Here is a 23,078-nt window from a genome sequence, read left to right as displayed (position 1 = left end):
AGTGAGCTGTACGCCACTAAAGAAAAACCAAGCTTGTCAAGAGATAGCAGCAAACTAGCGCGGAAAAGCATTGCCGCGGCGGTGTCCCACGCGCCGGGCCCCGCGCGGCGAGCAGCGGCACGCTGTCCACAATTCTGTTCTTATTGTCGGCGCGGGAGTCACTTAACAGAAGTTGAGGTGATGAGGCGTGCGCGCCCGCCGGCTCGTGGCTCTTGCCGATCGACGGCGTGGGGTGCGCATGTCCGACTCTGCGCATGTCCGTTGCTACGGTGACTCACGTGCGAGGATGAAATTGACGTTGACTGGGTTTCAAGGTCAAACGCATGCACAAAGTCGTTTTCTGGGTTTGTACCGGAAGGAGGAGAGCTATCGCTCTAAGTGCACGGCAGTGCGTAGAAATGGCCAAACCAACCACCATTATGTGAGCTTGCAGTCTCGTCACCCTGGCATGAACGTGTACATCAGTGGAATGCACCTGAGGTGTTTGCGCCGAGCCGAAGCAAATACGAAAAAGCAGAAATCCTTTTGAATGTGAAAACCCACATGACAAGTGCATAGACCAACAGTTCCCTTAGTGATAATACGAAAGGCCTAGGCACTTGGTGTGCACACGCAACACCTCAAGTTTTCAATGCTCACGGTAATCTTAGACGCATTATTAACTCGCCGAAGGTCGCTCTCCCGGAAATGACATTAAGCTCAAGTGGAACAACGCTATTAAAACCATAACGTCATGCTGTTACACTGCCCTCTGCTGGCATATACGTCGTTAGTTTCACATGTTGTGAGTGCAGGGATTTGAGAGACACGTACTTGAAAGTGATCAAGTTAGGCATCTTGAGAGTAAATTAACGAGCTAAGAACGGTCGGGACAAGTAAGTCAAGTTTGTTGCCTCATGGACAAGTTCGCTAACCACTCATTTATTTTTTTTTTAGTTTTTTTTAGCTAGAGATCGCCCGCAAATATCTTTATGAACTTCTTCGCCGCTAAGCAAACCATAAACAGAAATAAAAAATGGCCTTTGGGATCAAAAGGTGCTGACAGGGCGCTTAAAGTCATTGTTCATACAGTTTCTCGGAAACTGAGGCTAACAACAGGTGAAACTGAGGCTAGGACGTAACAAAGAAATTCACGACACAAAGCGCAGTCCGCGCCCTCACCAGCAGCGGTATATATATATATATATATATATATATATATATATATATATATATATATATATATATATATATATATATATATATATATATATATATGTACGCACTTTTGGTGACACCGTTTCGAGCGATGTAGCCACTATATTTCTACATTATTCCTCTTTGTGCGTCGGGACTCTTCCGAGGGACTTCCTGTTTATCTCATCACTAGAACCACTGGATCGAGCATGGTAGATGATAAGAAAGGAATAGAATGTATAGCCAAAGGTAGAGTTACATTATTGCATATACAAAGAGTACAGATAAAGATGGAAAGTACCAATGCTACTTAACAGCAGGGTTGCCATGTTTGGCTGCTGTGAGCCAATTTAGCTACTCTTAGAGACCGTTGGCGGCGGAAGAAAGCGTCTTGGCTACTCGGTTACTTTTGGCTGCTTTCTCCTTCCCTCGATTTGAGCCGAATTATCAATATCTGGTGACGCCGCAGCCGCTGGCGTTCGAGTATGTGGTTTGAACACATGGCGGCCAAAGCGGGTTTCCATCTCCCAAAATTGAATTGAGCAATTGCATTACACAGAGAATAAACTTTAATTTATTGAATGGCTCAGTTGCCTAAGCAGGTGTGAGGGTGAATGGTGGAGATGATAAAATAAGTATAACAAACTACGTGTTTATAATCTGCCAGCGAATTATTTGTGCTCTACTTACATTTCCGCCGAAAGGCTTTTGCACTCAGTCATTTAAATGAAAACGTCGAAGTTGCTTCGAAACACGCGTGGCTACTTTTGGCTACTATTGGAGTCCTTGGCTCAACTTGGTTAGTTTTTGGATAGTTTTTTCAATTTTATTGCTATTTTTTGCTTTTTTAACCTGGCGACCCTGCTCAACAGCACGCCGATATCACACACTACTTGCAACGTCACAGAGGACAGGGCGAAAGTAGAACGGCATTCTAGAATGGTGATGGTTGACCAGTGCTCATAAACCTCGCCCGAATTTCCTCACATGTCAGTTCAATTTGTAGTGCGATGGTTCTGAATCTTAGCGTGCAGAGTTACAAATTGTTTACGCGTATTTAGGTGAACAACTAACGGCCTAAGCTTTGAATGGTAATGCTAAAAATTACACCATCTCCCGCTAAATGGGACCATGAGGCGATGCGAAGCCGGAGCACTTGCACGATCGCGTTCCGTTGGCGTTCGTTGGGCATGCTACCGACCTCGCGTCGCAGAACGCGAAGAGGAACGCTACGCGCGTCGTGTATTCCCTCTAGTCTTGCCGTTAATTCTCACAGGGCGAGCGGAGAACGCGGTCGTCAGGCGCGCGAGGGGGGGGGGGGGAGCGTAGGAGAGGAGAGATAGGGGGAGGGGACGGGCATGCGCTGGCGCTCATCGCGACGTTGCTCAGGAGAGGGGCACACCATCTCCCGCTAAAGGGGACCATGAGGCGATGCAAAGCAGCGTTTCGGCATGTCGAGGCCGCGTTTCAGAGGGGCAGTGAAGAGGGGGAGGGGAGTGTAAAGGAGGTGTGTGGAGAGGAGGTATGTGGGGAGGGTTCGCGCATGCGCAGTAAGAGTAGTCACGCCGCACACCACCAACACCGCTGGTTTGAGCTCCGCTGTGAGAGACTTCGCATCTAAAGCGCCATATACGTGTTAAAGGGACGGACGACTTCAACGTGTGATTAGATCCTGGTGGAAATGAAAACATTGTGGATTATACTGACATATTCAAGCATCCTTTTTGCGATCTGAGTAGGGTCTATATTTCGAAATTGTATTTGAAAATTAAGGTAGCTTCGCACTAGTGGTGCCAAGCCTGAAGAAAGAGCGCATGTATGGTGGCCTTTCTTTCTTTCTTTCTTTCTTTCTTTCTTTCTTTCTTTCTTTCTTTCTTTCTTTCTTTCTTTCTTTCTTTCTTTCTTTCTTTCTTTCTTTCTTTCTTTCTCTTTCTTTCTTTCTTTCTTTCTTTCTTTCTTTCTTTCTTTCTTTCTTTCTTTCTCTTGCATCTCTTCTATGTATCTGTTTCTCTGTATTTTCTTTCTCGCTCTGTCTGTTGCTATCTCTTTCTCGCTCTTTCTATAATTTTGTCTTTGTTCCAGGGCTTCTTTTTTTCTATCTCTCTCTTTATATTTATCGCTTCCTTTTTCTTTCTATCTCTTTCTCTCTCTCTCTCTCTCTGTTTCTTCGTTTCTCTCTCTTTCTCTCTGTCTATGTCTTTTTTTGTCTTTTTATCTCTTTATATCTTTATTCCCTCTATTTCTCTCAATTTTTCTCTTCCTATTTTTCTATCGCTTTCTTTATCTCTGTCTTTTTCACGTATACGTCTTCGTTTGACGCTCGCACCTGCTGTAGACGGTAGTGGGGCTTGCCCCATCCTGCGGCGCACACCACTTTGAGGAGTTTTGCACGACGGAGCACAAGTTACCGATAGCTTAAACAGCATCAGTGTAAAGAGTAAAAGAGAGCGAGTGCTGGTTCATGATTATGATAAATTTTTACGACGGAGCACAGTGTAAACAGCTTCGCTGCTAAACCTCACCAAAAAAACCGGTACGTCGCCCAGCCTGTCGGAAGAGCCTTGAAACGGGATTATGAAGTCGTTCACTTTGCTGTTCGTAGACTGACCTTATCATGTACGCTAGAAAGAGCACTCAAAATTAGAGTGTGTATACTAGTATCCATGGCCGCCCTATTTTGTGCTACTTAGGAGAGAAAAGGAGTTGATACTGAGAAACGGCGCTGTATGCATTCCCGGCAGCTAGTGAAACATGTTCAGCTTCGAAGTGCTCGCATGGGCAGCAAACCGAACAGCACAAACACGAACCGCTGCCTTGCTCACCGCCCACTGTTTGTAGCATGTGTTGCGTGCATACGACTTCACAGTCGCCGCATATCTAAAATTCTTAAGTGCGGAGCACTTTAGGGGCCCGGCTTGTCGTGCATCTACGCACCTCATGTGGCGTGATCACGCTCGCAGTAAAGCGCTCAATACAGGCCATCATAAGGCTAGCAATGCTCAAAACCGGAATGAAATGAACGAACAAGATCTAAATTAATCTAATTAACAGAAATAACCCCGAAATAATTGCAATAATTAATTGAAAATCGACAAAAATGCTTAAGAAACATGCGCCTGCTTCCCGTGCCGCGCAAGAGGAGGCGCCACCGCCTCGAAAAGAAGCACGATTGCTTTTTGCATCGGCCTTCTCCGGCGCATTCTCGCGAAAGCAATCTGAGAGGACTCGCTGCAGACGACACGTGTCTAAACTGCCATAACAAGCAGCAAGTCAATAACGCACAGCAAGAAGTAGCGCGCATGTCGCATACCGAGTATGCGAATCTCCTTAGCAAGCTTATACTCGTGCCGGGGAAACCCTACATGCTTACCTGAAACACTGGCGTTATCGACGCTTTGGCGAACGGAGCAGTGGGAACTTTATGAACGGGAATCGCTGGGTGCCCGTGCTGCTCACTTCCTCGGGTTTCAAAGTAGTGGAGCCTCCATATGTTTTTTTTTTCAATATAAATATTTCACGGCGTTTTCCGTGTTACACCATTGCGTGATTAGACACTCTGACCTGCAAGCCTTACGTTGCACTAAAGAAAAGAGGTACGATACAAAGTGGTTGTCGGTCCCTTTAACGCCAGAAATAATCACGAGCGAGCATAAGCCTTAAAGGGACACTAAAGTAAAACAGTTATTCATTCTGGACTGATAAATTGTGCTCTGAAAACACTCACGTCGTGAATTCCACCACCACAGGTTTTTGATTGGAAGATAAAATATAGGTCAAAGTTTAATCCCTGACGTCACGTCAAAGTGAAATTCCTGACGTGAAGTCAGGGATTTTAAACAGCATTTTTTTCATGGTTTGGCGACGTTGGTTCAACAAAATATTTTGAAACTTGGTATGCTACATCTCTGGCCCCCGCAGAGGACAATGTACTACGTATTCAACGGTTAGGGACTACGTAGGTCAATAGTACATGCTGTTAAAATATAAAACCTCACGGCGATTGGTGCTGGACCTTCAAGCTGGCGTCGCCACCCGCATTTTGTTTTTGAACGTTTTCTCTCTTACAAGCGTCTTGTCTTGGCAAGCGTGGTGATTTTGGTATTGCGAAAGAGTAATTTACAAATACGAGAAATTTCTCTTTACTGTCCCTTAAAGACCACTGGCGCGAAAATAAACTGAAGTCAACACGTGTGCGCAGATACTACGCGGTGATACACCCCGTTCGCTCCCGCTACCTGTGCACCTTCAGTCAAGCCAGGAGAGTGATCATCTTCATCTGGTTGGCGGCCTTCCTCACGGCACTGCCCATCATCTTCGTGCAGGTAAGTGCGGCACAAGCAGGTGGGCCTAGTTACCGATTTGCGTGAAAGCAGCACTGGCCTCCTAGCTGCCGCAAACGCGAGGCAACGTAGGCCTTTTCAGGATATCCTCCAACAGAGGCAAAAGAGCTGCGCCAGGGAGAGGGGGCGGGTGGCATAGGGGAGCCCCTCCCCCCTTTAGCCACCCAAGAGCATAGTCCAAACACAACGCATAAGTACCACAAAGTAATATGTTGGGCGAGTTGTTTTCTAGCTTCCATATTTTACAGCGCGAGACGACACCACAGAAAGGAAGGCACACAAGACACACGGAGCGTTGACTGACAAGTCACACTTGATAGTTCGTGCTCGTCCTCAGTAGCATTGTCCCAAAAGGTTTCTCCTCGCCACCAGTGGTATAAAAAAGACTCGCTGGTTCAATAAAATATCACTTGTCAGTCGGCGCTCCATGTGTCTTGTGGGCCTTCCTTTCTGTGGTGTCGTCTCGCGCTGTAAAATATGGAAGCATAAGTACTCCTCATCCCTATTCTGGCCACGCTAGTTTAATAAAACTTTCGCGTATTTTGCCCATGCTGCTTCAATGAAACTTTCTGAAACCTGCTACGTTAACACCTTGGATTCCTCAGAACACAATTTAAACAGCTTTTCGCGATAAAAAAGTGCGTAGTCTCTAGTAGACGCCGTCGAAATCTATGACGCCACGGCTAGCTGGTGCGGAAACTTCAACGAGGCGTCGCCCCCCTGTATTTACTGTATGCGTGTTTTCTCGCTTACCAAGCGCCTTATCGCGGTAAGCATGGCGCTTTCGGTATTGTGAACTTGTAATTTACTAATACGATACATACCGTTTTTCTCACTGGTGTCCCTTTGAGCTTCCCACGTTCAGCCTTCATCATTCCCGCTACTCACGTTTTGTTTGCGTCACCCATGACGCATACTCATGATAAAAAAAGGGAGGAAGGGGACGATGGAAGATTGCGATGAAAATGAAAAATTACTAACCAGGGGTTGTGCGCTGGAGCCGACGTATCGACAAATGGATTTGCCTTATTGAAGGCAGCCTTGAAGAAGACAAGTCACTCATGATGTAGCTTAAGCTATATTCTATGACTCACAGCTGTAACAAAGCACCCACAATATTTTTCGGTCAACCCTCTATCATTTATCTCCGCACAGGTTAGGGCAATCGCCCGTTGCACAAATCTCCATACCGATTTCCATCTCTTTTTCATTATATCTCTTTTTTTTACATTCTCCATGTTCAATACATGTTCGTTGTCGGAGACGCAAATGAAACGTGCGCAAGAAAGTATGCGCTTGAGTGACGTTTTAATAATCGGAAAGTTCTCGCGAGAGTTTACGACAAAATGAAAAGTTTCGTCATTGAATCTCGACTTTCAGGCATTCCACGACTTTTCAGTTCGTGCGCTGAGCAATGTCTAAGCGACCTACCGTTATCAAAGTTACTGTTCGCATTGTCTATTACCCTACCTAATCCTGCATGATTGCAAGTACGCTGATTGAACATAGGTGAAGGAACCGGCACTACGCAGGGAGGAGCGTCTTTCAATATTACATGGCTTTAGCATTAGCCAGAGGACAGTCACTGACATAATAACGGTAAGAAAAACTCCTCTTCAAACGTTTTGCAAGCTTTCTAGCAATTATTGAAGCAACTCACAAATATTTTGTGACGTCGCTATGGAGCAATGCTTTCGACTAATGGCATTTTATATTTATTCTTCGTAAAAGTAAGCATTCGTGTTTGACATTTGAAATAAGAGTAATTACCAACTGTAGGGTCGCAGGAACGTACATGATATTTCAAGAGCAGAGATCAGTTCCTTGCTGCACATTCGAAATGTCATGCGCTTGTATTATTTGAACATATTATGTGACACGAAACCACAGGGCGTAGGCCTCTGCACTGGGAGGTAGGGGTGACAAAAGGCGAGCCCCCCCCCCCCCCTCCTTGTCTCTTAAGGGAGGGACCAAAGTCTGCGCCAGATGTTTACTCAGCCGGACCTGTCCCGTCGTTATTTTAGGAGCAGTGATTAGGAGCAGTTTAAGAGCAGTTGTTGTAGCAGTTTAGGAGCATTGTTTAGAAGCAGTTGTTTTAGGTGCATAGCACTTTAGGGGCCCGGCTTGTCCATCCATAGATCTCACGTGGCGTGATCACGCCCACAATAAAGTGCTGAATGCAGGCCTAAAACAAGGCTAGTAATGCTCAAAACTGGGTTAAATTAAACGAACAAGGTCTTAGAGAATCTGATTAAAAGAAATAACCAATAAGTGGTGGCAATTATTAACTTAAAATCGAAAACATGCGGCTGACACTCGCGCCACCCAAGAGAGGGCGCCAAGACCTCGCCATCGCGATTCCTCCTCCCACCGATGTTTCTCCGGCGCCTGTTACGAACTCATGCGAGAGATTATTCATAGACATATACTAGCAATAGCGCAACGGGAATCACTGGGTGCCAGTGCTACGCACTTCCTCAGGTTTCACGGTGGTGGAGCTGCATTTAGCGCAGGATTTAGAACTATACCAATCGTTACACAAGAACGACGTTAGCGCTAGATGCGATTTGTAGCGGCTGCTCGATAAAAAAAAATAGGTGCGGCCCTCTGCGTGCCCAGAAAACAGCGGGAGCTGCTAGTTGAACTTATTGCCGCTGTGGCGCCACAAGACTAGTCGCACTAGAGTTACTGTATATGCTACCTTTAGGTAGCATATACAGTAACTGTCTTCCAAACGCCGCATCTGTCTTCCAAACGCCGCTAGCAACCATGAAATGCGGAGAAGCTGACGCGCGGGCCAATTTTTGTATTTCTCTACGCCGTCGCTGCAGCAAATCGCATTGGCACCAGACGTCGACAGTTAAGTTCGTCACCGGTCTTCGAGACGCCAAACATGTCGATTGGTGACCCGGTGGTCATGTCGCCTGCAAAAACGGAGAGCGTCTTCGCCGCATAGCTGTGGTTGCTAGCCAGACCTACGCACAACTCTGTTACCTAAAGGTAGCATATACAGTAACTCTGGGTCGCACCAAAGTGATTTGAAGAACGCACTAGTGCCTGTGTTGCGGGTTTTCTTGAGCAGCCTCGAACTCTCGGCAAACATTATTTGGGATCATTTAATCAACACTCCTCTGGATGCACTATATTCTTGGGAAAAAAAATATCTTATTTTATCATAAGAACCTTTACGGCCATTCAGTGTCACGCAGAAATTCGTGTTACTCGATGCTGACATCCTTTATTGCCGTTCAAAGGCACCACGAAACGCAGCGGCTCCTCGGCATGCCCATGTATGGCGGGATACAACCGATACAACGTTTCGCGCGCCAACACCCTTTATTTATTTATTTTTTTACCGCTTTCTTGTTATAAAGTACTATGGCTGTATACGACTACTAGCGCCAACGTGGACAGAACTGTCAACACAGCGTTCACCCTTGCGCCCGTTCATTTCAGCGCGACGCATCAGGATGCACCTGTTTCATTTCCTTCAAACATATTGTTCTTTGTACTCTATTTATTTATTTATTTATTTATTTATTTATTTATTTATTTATTTATTTATTTATTTATTTATTTATTTATTTATTTATACAGTACTGCTAGCCTCTAACTGAGGCTGTAAGCAGGAATGGGAGTAACAAGCACAAAACAAAGTGAACAAATCAAGATACAACAGTCATGTCACAAGAACAAGAAGAGAAAGAGCGCTCCAGAAGATTAAAATACAAAACCGTATGCGCAACTTTTCAAGCACTGGTATGCGCGAAAGTAGCACTGTAGCACTGGTATCCGAAAAGTAGCACTGGTATGCGCAAAAGCACTGGCATCCCAAAAAAAAGTCACAGTTTCGCCGCAACGGCGAAGCAATGAATGCGATAACAATAAATTGGAATGTAACGCGAAGAACGGAAAGCAGCTCGAAGTTGCCAGCGCGTCGGTCGAGCCCAAAGGACGCACGAAAAGAACGCACACAGTCGAGCGCGAACTATCATACGTCACAGCACGACACTGGAAGCGCACTGCTCAAACATAAGGTAGGACGCACGAAACGAACGAACAGGTACACACAGGACGAGCGCGAACTAACTGTCCCAGTCGTTACTTATTTCTGTTTGAACAGCGCGCCCCTTTCGCACACGCGGCCGCTGCAGCCTCGAAGCGACCTTCGTACGCTCTGTGACTTCAGCGCAGACATCGCGGGGAAAGCACAAGACATACAACAGCCCCCCACCCCCTTCTTTCCTCGAGATAAGCGCACGAAGGCGATCACGCCCTGTAAAGCGAAGCGCAACGACGTTCGCAGGAACGGGGCGACGATATTTAAAGCGCGCCACGCGTGGACATCGCGCCATCTATGTGGTGACTCAGAAAGCATGCTGATGTAAGTGGTGTATATAAATAGCTCGCCGTTAGCAGGTTGACAGGCGGTGCTGTCGTGGCCTAACGTGTAACGCCGCGGGCTGCAAAGGAAGAGGTCGCCCGTTCGATTCCGGGCGTCGGAAAGTGTTTCTGAATGATATTTCTTTGTGGCTTTTCTATATATATATATATATATATATATATATATATATATATATATATATATATATATATATATACCGATACGTTGAATGACGGCGACGGGGACGGACATTTTACAGCCGAGACTGTCCATATAATTGCTATCGCAATAAAAAGTCACAGTTTCGCCGCAACGGCGAAGCAATGAATGCGATATCACTAAATTGGAATGTAACGCGAAGAACGGAAAGCAGCTCGAAATTGCTAGCGCGTCGCTCGAGCCCAAAGGACGCACGAAAAGAACGCACACAGGACGAGCGCGAACTAATGCGTCACAGCTCGACACTTGAAGCGCACTGCTCAAACATAAAGCAGGACGCACGAAACGAACGAACAGGTGCACAAAGGACGAGCGCGAACTAATTGTCACAGTTGTTACTTATTTCTGTTTGAACAGCGCGCTCCTTTCTCAAACGCGGCCGCTGCAGCGAAAAGAGTGACCTTCGTACGCTCTGTGACTTCAGCACGGACCTCGCGGGGAAAGCACAAGACATACAGCTCCCCGCTTCACCACCCCCTTCTTTCCTCGAGATAAGCGTACGTAGGCGAGCATGCCCTGTAGGACGAAGAGCAACGGCGTCCGCAGGACCGGGGCGGCGGGGCGACGATCTTTAAAGCGCGCCACACGCGCGCACATCGCGCCATCTATGTGTCAACTAAGAAAGCATGCTGAAGTACATAGTGTATATAAATTTCAGCAAGCTGAAAGACGGTGCTGTCGTGGCCTAACGTCTAACGCGGCGGGCTGCAAAGCGAGAGGTCGCCCGTTCGATTCCGCGCGTCGGAAATTATTTCTGAATTATTTTTCTTTGTGGATTTTCTATATATATACATACTTATACATATACGGTGAATGACGGCGACGGGGACGGATATTTATAGCCGAGACTGTCCATATAATTGCTATCGCAATAAAAAAAAAAACGCGAGCACACCCAGTGTCGCAGAACAGGCCGCGACAGCCCTGGCGGTCAGGTGTAACAAATGGGCCCACGTATACAGCGACTCGAAAACCGCGGTGAAAAGCTTTGAGAAAGGCCTAGTAGCCAAATGCGTAACAAAGATCTTAGGAGAAATCCCAGAAACAGCCATCAGATGGTGTCCTGCGCAAATGGGACAAGTGGACGGAACCCGAGTGAACCTCAACGAGGACGCCAACGACCGGGCACGAGGACTGACATGCCATGCCGGTCAAACTCGACGATCAATTAAGATCAGAAGGCCCACGACGCCGCCACCCGTCTCGGACTAGTGGTGCCGACGTTGACGTGGCCCGCCCAAGGAGGTTAAACAAACAAATTGCTGGAGTGGCGACTATTGCGCAAGAGTGAAGCCGGGCCCACCACAAGATGGCGGCTGCGCCCGCCATCTTAGTAGGGGCACGATAACCCATCGGCGCTTCGCGAAAGAAAGCAAGCGTTTTCCTCGCACGCCAGACGAGTTTAATATGGCAACTTTTAGGGGTCAGATACTGCTCCAAGTGTGTCTTTGTGTTACTAGTTTTCGCAAGTAAGCCCCAAAGTCATGGCAAATTTTATTAGAGATCAACCGTCAATAGTCCTCTCGAAGGGTTACTTTTGTCGGCAACAACGATCATTTATTTTATATTTAACGCAGTATTAGCACTAACCGATCCAAGCCATTTGATCTCTAAGTGGGCACCACCAGAAAAGAGCATGTTTGCGAGCTTTTTGGTGGGCAAAAGCCCAGGAGGATAAAAAAAATTTCTTTTAAACCTCCTTGGCAAAAGCTGGCTTCACTTTTGCTGGCAAGGCGTCGCGAGAGCTTCCACTCCAGAACTTTAAAATGCGAATGCATTTCTTAGTCGGGCTATGTAAGGCATCCGGCGTTGTCCGCGCGCCTCTCCGCTCTCACTCCCTCTCCCATAGCAACAGCTGCGGGCGCGCGCGCTTATCCACGCCCCTAGCAACCGGAGCAGGTGGTGCGGGCGGAGTAGCGGAGAGTGAGCGGAGAGGAGGAGCGCGCTCTGGCGTGTGTGGAGAGAGTGTAGGTGCAGTCCTTCGCCGCTCCTTCTCTCGCCGTTCGCTCTCTCCCCTCCCTGAGCCACCGCCTCAATGCAGTGCGTTTTAAACGCGTTTGTGCTGCCTTGGCATAGCCTGAAAACAGCGCGTTCTAAACGCGTTTGTGCTGCATTGAAGGCGGTGGCAACATCCCTGAGGTGATTACGAACGCACGTAGGAAGCGTTCGTTGAAAGAGGCGCCCAAAAGGGAGACACTTTAGTGCGTCGATGCGTCCAGCTTTAAGCCAATAAAATTACTACGCCGTGTACTCTCGGCGCAACAATGCATTCGCATTTCCGCACGATTCCCTTCGGGGAGGTGGAGGCATTTTTTAAGCCTCCTTGGGCCCGCCTCGGTCTAAAAAACCGAGCCAAGGGTCGGTTTCTTCGTATACCTCCCATAGGACGCGAAATTCAAACGCTCCGCCAACGCAAGCGCCGACAGCGCCGAGAGCGCTATTGAGTTACGCCCCTTGCAGAAGGCCGCCAAGCTCAAAGGGCGATGACGTAGCGATTACGTTGCTTACGTCGTCAGGGCAACAGTAACAACAGCCGCTCGCCTCCACCCCCTCTTCCTCCCTCTCCGCGCGCCGTTTTCTTTCTTTTTTTTTGTGCGCTTGCTTTTCCTCCTCTCCCATGCCGCGCACCATTTTTTATTTTGTACGCTTGCTTTTTCTCCTCTCCTATGCCCCGCGCCGGGACTTTTTTTTTTTTTTGTTCGCGTGCGCTCGCGCGCGTGCTGTGCTTGGCCGCGCATTCGCGTTTTCCCGCAGCCAGCATGTGCTAGAGCATAAAGGATGAATCCACCTACAACATTTCTGTTACCTCTTTTTATTGTTCTGTTTCCGAAACTCAAGATTTGCATGTAATGGGGCACGATACAAGTTCAGGAGAAGAACAGAAGGGAAGAATTCACAGTGTGTGCATGACTAAACACAAAAGTTCATTGTAAAATTTAGAAATTAAAAAATCGAACACATTGGAAAGTGTAGGCCCTTTGACGTACACACATATAAGAAACACGATTTTCATTTGGTGCAATACCGAGCAAAGTGCAGAGGAGCCTCTGATGAGAGGTAATCATGTAGTTTAAAGAAATGTCAGTGCATGACAAAAACATAACGAAGCGCAAAATATGTAAATATGAAATAATATTGCAATGATTTACTTATTAACCGTTGAAATGATACGAAACACAAAACAACCACTTACATATTTGCTCAGATTTTGCACAAATATACATCAAATGCTGGACACCTTGAGCAGATAAACAAAATGAAAAAGATAAGATTTAGCACAGTAAGTAGTACATTGCGCTAAAAAGAGCAAGACACAATACATGGTACTTGAACACTACTTGAAAGTTAGTTGGTGGCAACGGCATGCAGGCCATGGTCAGTTTATGCAGCAGCACATGACATTCGAAGAAAAGCGTATTACTCAACGACCAGGTGAAATAAGCCTATACGCAGCTTTTCTTTCACCGCGAATACAATGCCTAGCTGAATATAACGCCACTGAAGGGAGGACGTCATGTTGGGTACACTGAGCCCTTCATTGTGATAAACACAAACAGTAAAATTCTGCATATAGGACATGTCTCATGCCTACACATGAATCCTTAGAGCGGTTTTTCCATAGGCAATAACAGAGACAATATATAAACACACAAACTACTCCTTCAGCCGTAAGTACATAGCATATTCACGCACCGAGAAGAAGCACTGGGGGCAGGGTAGAAAGCTGGTCCACTTGAGTTGCGGATCGAGACTTCGCAGAGCGCTGATTCTACAGCTGTTAACCCCTCCTTGGGCAAACGCATCAGTTCTTGCCTTCTCGAATACTCCGAAAACGTTTCTGTCCTGAAATAAAGCAATTGAAAACTATTAATTCCAACGATACAAATTACGCAGTCGCATGAGGCAAACGTAGTTTCGTCGTCTCGGCTCAGTGCAAGCTGCGATACATTAGGCAGTTTTAGAATAGCGTACGCTATTTTAGCGTTTGCGGCTCGCTATTTCCGTCACTACGGGAGCCCGCAAGCGGTTAGCGTACGACGCATGACAGTTGCGCGAAAAGCCAACGCAAAGCTTTTCGTACGCTATTCTAAAACTGCCTATTGAGTCTCAGGAACGCGTATTTAAACGATGGCGAGTGATAAACAGGCAAAAAAAGCAAAACGCACTTCCATCGCGCAGTTCTGTCATAGACGCAAAAGTTAAACTATGAGTCTCAAGTTCTTTAATTTCATTCCTTCTAGGAACAGCGATATTAACTGCAACATCGTGCTTTTCACGATTCAGCCGTAATTAAAAAAAAACAATAACTGTGTTGTCCAACTGCAATTTGTAAATGTGTGGCTGCGAACGCAAGCCGCATGCTCACCTTTAGTTTTTCGGAACCTCGAAGAATCTTGCGGAACTCGGCCGGTCTTGGAGTATCCGTGCACCGTTCCATGATGTACGAATGGTGCGTGCCGTTAACCACCACGGCGGCAAGAGCGCACAACACGCAAACACCACGAAAACTCCACACGCCGGCCAAAGCTCGCTTCATGTAACGGAACATCACGAAACTTCATGTCAAGGCCAGCGACTAGGACGGGCTCCTGTACGGCGGCGACGGAGGACGGCTGACGTAACGACCACTCCGATAAGTCTCAAGAGCGAACAATGACCCGCTAACCACAACGGGAGACTTGCAGGTGTCCGCCAAGCATAGCCTCCCTGCACGGCCAGCCTGGTGCCCGCTCTCAGCACTCGCTCCATGCTACAACGGAACTTTCGAGGAATTCAAAACTAGCGTCGCGGCGTCAGCGGCGTCGCGGCGCGCGCGCGGCCTCCGCGGCCGGCGCGGGGTGCACGGCTTTGCCGGCACGGCGGCAGGCTGCCATTGGCTGCTTTAATTTTGAATCTCCATGAACACTAGCGCCAATTTCACCTTCAGTTACGGCCCCTTTTAAAAGGCCGCCGAACTAGCAAATTATTCAAGATGGTGTCGGTGACGTCATCATGACGTAATTTTTTGGGACGCCGGAGCGGCAGTGTTTCCGGGTATTGACCGAGCTTCAAGACCGCTTGAAATAGTTATTTAACCAACAACAACAAGATGCAGCACTACGATGGAGCCGTTCCTACATATGTGTTGCTAGAACCTGAATCCACAATACCACCCTACATACTCAAGCCGTGAGGACAATTTCTTTGGCTTTATGATTATTTTGTATGGAGCACTTCATCCCGCAAACATGTCAGTGTAAGTGGAATTCCTAAAAGCCAAAGTCTTTTATAAGAACATAAATGATGAGAAAACGTTAAACGACTGGTAAACGCAATTTAGTGACCATTTCTCTGGTGCGCCTTACGCGATGGAACTGCAACGATGCAAGGCGAGTCGGCGACACTAAAACCCCTGCAACTTCGTAAAGTGGCCACACTCTCCTTCTCCGCTCTCGTTCCTCCTGGGTCTCCTCTCCTACGTACTCTCTTTTCGAACGTGGCGCCACCTACTATTGCTCCTGCGTAGCAGACGCCCTTTCGCGGAGATAGAGCCTGCTTGCCAGGCAGCGCGCTGTAAGCATTCGCAACAGGCGCCTAGCTCTCAATATCTTTCCAAGCGCTTTCCTATAGCACCGGCTACTCCTTTTCGCAAATAGCATTCTGGAAAATCACAGCAATGAAAAAAATTGCATAAAAAAGCACAAAGAGGGTTCGTGTATCTCCTTCTAGAGCACAGAATTTTTCTCCGATGGCTGATACATATTCATTAACTGCACCTTTCGCTATTTGATAACTTATTCTAAAATTATCTAAACAAGGGTAAGGTTGGCCCATGACAGCTCTTTGTAGTGCCGCATAGGGTGTACAATATGTGCAGAGAGCGTGTGCTTGCCTTTCACTGGTAAATTTAGTAGTTTTTGTTTCATTAGTAGGGTAGTTTTTCATTGGTAAATATCAACTCACGAGACGCACTCCTGTCCCTGAAGTGACGCGCGCGCGCAAGATCAACCAGTCCTGGACATCACGCGCTTAGGCAAAACTCACAGGGTCCCCTATGCATTACCCTAAGACGAGTCGAAGGAGAAATTTAAGCCATCTTCTTCTTCTTCTTCAGTTGATGTATTCATCCTACCCCGCACCCCTCCGAAAGCTTTCTGCACCTCACCTCGTTTTGCATAGCCTCCGTGATCGTTGGATTGGTCACGGAGGCAATGCAAAACCACGATGTGTATGTGATGTCATCGTGTGACGTCACGTTATGTGACGCCATGATGACGTCATAGTGACGTTACCATGACGTCACCAGTTTGGCCGACCTGTGACGTCATGATGACGTCATTTAGTGACGTTTTCACGGGATGATTTTTGGATCACTCGTGTTGACGACGGCGACGCTCAGTTTTACCGTTTGATGAGGCACCTAAAGCTTTCGCATTAATAATGCGCCAGAAGGGGTACATCAATTACAGTTGATATATTTGGACGGCGTTGGTTGTTTCGTTAAGTGATTAAACGCACCAACAGTATTGCGCAAATGCGCCTTGCAGACGTATCTGACATACGAACTATACGCTGAATGAAAGAGCTAGAGTATGTATAAACTAGCGTGTCACCACAAACATTTCCTTCGCGAGAGCTCCACTCGCAGATATAAACCCTCACACGAAATAGCATGTAAACCTTCGCGTGAAATGGCACGTATGCGTGAGGTTCCTAAACGATGAACGCACCCTGCGACTCGGTTGCCCACGCACGCTTTGCATAGCTACCTCCGCATCGCAAGTACACCGGCTGATCGGTCAACGTAAAAGAGCCAGAGAAAGCTATTAGATGCGAAGTATCTTAAGGCGGAGCTCAATCCGGTGGTGGTGGTGTGCGGCGTGACCACCCTTACTGCGCATGCGCATACCCTCTCCACACCCATCCTCTCCACTCACCCTCTCCCCTCTCCTCTCCAATATCCCTCTCCACTTTCCCTCTCCCCTCTCCACTTTCCCTCTCCCCTCCCCCTTTCCACTCTTCCTCTGAAGCGCGGGCTAGACATGCCGAAATTCTCTCCTGCGCAACGCCGCGATGAGCTCGAGCGCATGCGCGTCCCCTCCGCTTCTCTCTCCTCTCCCACGCTGCCCCCCTCTCGCCCGCCTGTCGACCGCGTTCCCCGCTCGCCCTGTGAGAATTAACGGCCAGGATAGATGGAAGATACGATGCGCGTAGCGTCCCTCTTCGCGTTCCACGACACGAGGTCGGTAGCGTGCCCAACTAACGCCAACGGAACGCGATCGTGCAAGTGCTCCGGCTTCGCATCGCCTTATGGTCCCCTTTAGCGGGAGATGGTGTAATTTTTTTGCTCTGAATTAAACAAGCACGCAACAAAAACAAACGGAGAGTATAAATCGTAATGTGAGTTCTCGCACTCCAGCTTTGTTCATTCAAAAGAGCTGCGCCGAATGTCTGAAGTTTCGCAATCACATTGTCGATCGTCAGTCCGCGTGCATGATGCTAGCTGTGCACAAACCAACACCGTGAACTCGAACCAGTCGGCGCGTCACGTCAAGCAGAAAACGTAACCACGTATTGTTGACAAAGGAACAAAAACAACGTAAAGACCCCGCAGAAGCTGTAATAAAACGTGCGTGAGAGATCACGACGTACTGCACAATTAAGTGCGGCATGTCACGGCGTTGAGCGGGCATCAAACTTCGCGAACCGCGACGCATAGTTACAGTATGAGAGACTCGCAACTTACCTCGCATAATCGAGTCGAAAATGTCGGCTTGAAGTTCTCCCTTCCGATTATGTGCAACCAAGTCTTTCGGCTTACCGGACGGTATAATGAGGAGCTTTTTGCCTTCGTTAGACTTGTTCTGACATCAGAAGGCGCAGCAGCCGCCCACGGCAACCAACAGCGACGTCCGTCTTATGGGAGAAATATTTCACTGCACAACACGCACGGAATAACAAGTGCGTATCCACAAAACACATGCGCTGTGCACCAGCGAGTCTACGCTTATAGAGCAAAGGTGGCAGTCGAGAGCGACTATAAATCAGACGAACGCTGCGCTCGGTCCCACGAGACGGCAGCTGGCCAATACCGACGCGGCGTCAACATCGGAGAGGGCAGAGGAGGGAGAAAAGAAAGGAGGCGCGCTTTTATCCACGTATGTCGCTACCTTACGAAGTTTCAGCGGTTTCAGGGGTTTTAGGCGACACGGCTTCCATGCCGTCGACGAGTTGCCGTGCTCTCTTCACATTATGTGCTGCTGGGAATGGAGCTTAATGGTGTTGGATATTTGTTGATGCAGAAGATGTGATGCTTGCCCGGCCATTTCCAGACCCGTGTTGGAGACTGCTCGACAGATCGGTAGTCAAGTGCGCCAGCTTTAATTAAGGCGAAAGCCTTAGATGCCGCATCAAACGTGAAGATTGACCGTCGGCGTCAACACGAGTAATACAAAAAAAAAATCACCACGCGATGACGTCGCCGCATGACCTCAAAGATCGGCAAAATGTGAGATGTCTGTCATCATGAATTCACATGAGGTGTCCTCATGAAATGTCGTCGCCGTTTGGTCAAAAAGGGGACCGACGACTATTGATGTGCTGAGAGCTTGCAGTGCCTGCGATCCCGGACGTATAGCCGCGTAAGCTGAAGGAACATTCTGGTGGGGGGGGGGGGGGGGGGGGGGAGAGGCACAACTGACTGAAAACAAAAGGAAGAGTAAGATAGCCTTCGCCTTCCAGTTTCAGTTTCAGTTTATTATTACAAGTTCAAAGTACAAAAATTAGTACAAAATGCAGACGAGGGTCCCAAAGTACAATTAGTACAAAAGTACAAAATGCAGACGAGGGTCCCAAAGGCAAACGAGTCGTATTTGAGACGTCTTAGGCGAATGCGTAAGGGATCATGGGAATTTTCGGGGATAATGGCAGCCCAAGGCCCTTCACGTTGCATTCAAAGAAAAGTTTACTTCGCATCTTTACTCCGGGAAAGCAAGGAACCTAAGGCAGGCCATTGTGAGAAGCATGTCATGGCTTCATTTTCGCTTCTTTTTCATTCATTGTTATGCATGTTTACTTTTGGACTCGCCCAACTAGGGCTGAGGGGAGGAGGGAGGCTACGGTAAAACGTGCGGATAAATATAACTACAAGAGTGTTCTTGCGTTGCGCCCCTATGCCTATCGAAATGCGTCCGCTGCGGCCGGGAAACGAACCCGCGCCCTCGTGCGCTGCAGTGGAACGCCATAGCCACCACAGATAAGACAGAAATAGCAGGAACTTTTAGTTATTAAAAAGAAAAGGTGTTTTTAATATTGGTGACGTATATTGAAGCACTAATATGTTCCTGTGTGTGCCAAGGCAATGAAGTTGAACGTGTTCCACCCCAGAGCCACCCTGCACATTTGCTGTACTTGCGCGTGTTTCGCATCGCAATGAGACCTGCTCAAACCGTACTGCTCGTCTCTTATCTCGTTCTTTCTGTCTCTGTGAGTTCATGCGCCGCAATTCACTAATATGTCGAACCAACAATTCCAAACAAGCACATCACCGCAAAGTGCTCACTCATGTATTCGCGGACCTCTCATGTATTCTCTATGCGATGCGCAGCTCCCATTCCATGAACGCCTGGAGCTTAGAAACCGATCTATATATAGGCTTCAATGAATAGCTGCGGTCTCATTGCACACCTTACTCTTCTCGTTCTCAGCTTCTGTTTCGTCTTTCATATCCCTTAACTTGCTTTTTCGTTGTGTAGGGTAGGGTAGCAAACCTGACGTGTCTCGTTGATGTCACTACCCTTTCTTTTTCACGTCTCCCTCTCGGCTCTGACACCCAATACATGATCACACCGTGCCGGTAGATGAAGGATCCTTGAACACGGGGAGCCGCTGAAACCGACGTTTCGACAAATGGTCTCTTCTTCTTAAAGGCTGCAACTGCCTACCTTAGCGCGTGAATCTGTGTTTCGTATACTCTCCCCCAACAAAAACAAAAGATGATGAGCAGAGGGAAAGTGCGAAAGCGTGGGTGGGGGTTCTCGCACTTGCCCTCTCTTTATCTTCTTGTTTTGGTTGGGGGAGAGTATGAGAAGCACGCACATTCACGCGCTAAGGTAGGCAAGACAATATGTTAAGAAGACAAGACATGTCGAAGCTTTGGCTCCAACGGCATTTCGTGTTTAAGGGTTCGAGGTGCGAAGCACCCTATGCGCTCGGGCTTTCAGCGTCTCCTGTCGTAGTAACCCGTCACGAATTCTCCTGACGTCGCCCGTCACGGTAGCGCACGTGGCAAATAAGACAGCGCGTTCGCTCAGGAAAAGCTCGCGAGAACGCACGCTCGCCCGCGAGAGACAACGCCACGTGTGCTTCTCCGAATGACAAATAAGACGGCGCGTTGGCGCATGATAAGCTCTGTTTCTCCGATGGATGGTGTCTGCGACGCTGTCTGTAGCAATGAGAGGACAACGTCCTCTCATTGCTATTGACGTGCATGCCCTTATGGGAAACAGCGGTGCTTCGCACCTCCCCCGGTATCACGTTAGTGGAGCTGTTTGTGAAGCAGGAAAGCACGCACTATGCTTTTTCATCGCTTCAAGCTTCCATTTTCGCGTGAACATTTGGCTCATGACAGTAAATCTTAGATAGCAAGCGCACATAACCAGCTTGGATCAGTGCGGTTTGTTACGGGTCACATTAACGTCGCCCATTCTGATTCACCGCTGCCTGTACAGGTTCACGTAGAGATGGGCCTGCGTCGGCGAGCCTACTGGTGCATGCGTGACGAGGCCAGCCCCGGAGCCTGGCGCTCATTCGAGATCTACATGCTCATCCTGGTGCTCTGCATACCAACCCTGGTGATGGGATACGCGTACGCCAAGATCTGCGCACAACTATGGATGGTGGTGCGCGAGAGAGCACATCTTACGTCTGGCTCGTAAGTACACTGAGTGTCAAAGCCATTGCATTACCAATGTGCAACCCACGAACACACTGAAGGAAGTGTTAGGCCTTCGGGAAAAGTCCTCAGATGCAATGCAAATGATACGTGCGTTTATGACCTATGATTTGAAAGACACGTTGCGCTGGGTAGCTATGCTACTGTCCTCGATTTGTTTTAGAAAAACAAAAACTTCCTAACGCGTCGCGAGGACTGGACAATCGGCAGCTTTGCGTACATTTGGTTATGAAACACCATCCGCATCGCTTGTCAGCACCCGAAGCAGCGAAGACACTTTTGTGCTTCTTAACGTCGACGGTTCTTCCTGAAGGTTCCTCCGCAAGGCAGAATGTTTCTGCTCAAGGCAGAAAGGGAGGAAACAGAAAAGCAGAAGGCAGGGAGCATAACCACAGAAGCACCTAGTTTGCTAGGCTACGCTGGAACAATGGGACAGGAGAATACAATGATGGTAGAGAGAGAGGGGACAGAGAATGGGCTTTCAGTTCATGGACACACGTGTGAGAGAGAGAAGGAATTTAGGAAAGGTAGAGAGATTAACTGTGAGATTATACCACTAGTCAAAGGGGCTCACAGAATACTCGGAAGCATTGTTCTGAAGGAATGCTTACTAGCCGTCATTACTCCACTTGTTTAACGTTGTCGATCCTCATTTACGGTCGTTGGAAAACGACGCTATCGCGAACCACAAAGCAAGGCTACAACTGAAAGCGGTAGAACGAGGCCTTCGAGATTACAGGAGTAGGGCGCGCATTGTCTTCCACGCAATAACGGACTCAGAACAGCTGTTTTTACAGTCACAGAAGACGGCAACACACATTAGGCAAGCTTGCTTAGACATCGAAGAGAGAGCGTTATCTCAGCTGACTTTATTCCGTCGCAAGATGTCTGGCGACGATAACTGCTACGCGCGATGCTTCCGCCGATTTATCTTTTTCTTTCTTTGTGCTTCCTCTTTCCTTCTGCGGCTGCGGAAGTTCGCACCAAGGTTACGCTTCCTGAGATTCATTAACCCTTTGTATCCCATAATGCTCGTAGGTGAAGAAGCAAAGATTTAATGGCTGACTTTCTATTAGAAAGGGTAAAATGATAGAGAAAAATCACACCATCTCCCGCTAAAGCGGACCATGAGGCGATGCGAAGCGGCGTTTCGGCATGTCGAGCCCGCGTTTCAGAGGGGGAGGGGGAGAGGGGATGGAGAGGGGGAAGGAGGAGAGGAGAGGCTTTGCGCATGCGCAGTAAGGGTGGTCACGCCGCACACCACCACCACCGGTTTGAACTCCGCCATAAGATGCTTCGAATCTAAAAAATAACTATTCCTCACTGAACTGTATTTATTGAGATAACGAACGTACACGTATGTGTAGGCTATGAATACGGGGTAACATTGTGCGGAACATTTCGAAGCAGTTCGTTGCTCCCTCTTCCGCGATACGTAGGTACACCTTGCACTTTTTTGCATTAAAGCCTTGTTTTTCGCGTGTATTGCGGTAGCTTGCACCTCGGAGCGCTGCTGTGCCGCACTTTGATCGGCACAAGGTTTACACCATCATACCTGACACAAGTGGGGACATCTGAAGCTCGGTTCGAGAAGGCATTTTGGGTGGTTGAACGATCATGGAGGGGTGCTTCACTTGACTTATCACACTTCATTAGGCCAAAGGTGACCTGTAACTGGAGTTCCGCGAGTTGCATTTCAGAGCCCTTTACTGCGCGGTACAAGAACCAGCTGTTTACGGAAACATCGGAAACCCAAAATTCCTGACAGTAACATATGTGTACGCAACCACGTAAGGAGAGAAAACAAAATGCACTTTTGCTCGCTTCTTTCCCGAAAAATTTGCACAGCAATACTCTCCGTGTATTCCTTCCTCTATCATATCGGGAGTATCAAAATGAAATAATTAACAAATATATTACGAACGAATGGAAGAAGCTTCAGGTACGTACCGTCTCGAGCTGATTGTGGAGGAATTCATTTTCTTTCCTTTTTTTTTTTGCTGCACTGTCCCCAGTATAAGTTGTG

General features: G+C 47.8%; 1 protein-coding gene across 1 annotated transcript in view; it reads left to right on the top strand.

Annotated features, from left to right (window-relative positions):
• LOC119405038 (QRFP-like peptide receptor) overlaps positions 1–23,078 on the top strand; it is a 109,251-nt gene that overhangs the window by 73,793 nt on the left and 12,380 nt on the right. Inside the window, exons 3-4 of the mRNA XM_037671799.1 lie at positions 5,375–5,498; positions 20,829–21,031. Of these exons, the coding sequence (XP_037527727.1) occupies positions 5,375–5,498; positions 20,829–21,031 (327 nt within the window). The remainder of the gene's footprint in view (positions 1–5,374; positions 5,499–20,828; positions 21,032–23,078) is intronic.

This window comes from Rhipicephalus sanguineus, chromosome 9 (assembly GCF_013339695.2).
Source record: "Rhipicephalus sanguineus isolate Rsan-2018 chromosome 9, BIME_Rsan_1.4, whole genome shotgun sequence".
NCBI lineage: Eukaryota > Metazoa > Arthropoda > Arachnida > Ixodida > Ixodidae > Rhipicephalus > Rhipicephalus sanguineus.
The sequence above is the reverse complement of the archived record's forward strand: the minus strand, read 5'-3'. Positions and strand labels throughout refer to the sequence as shown.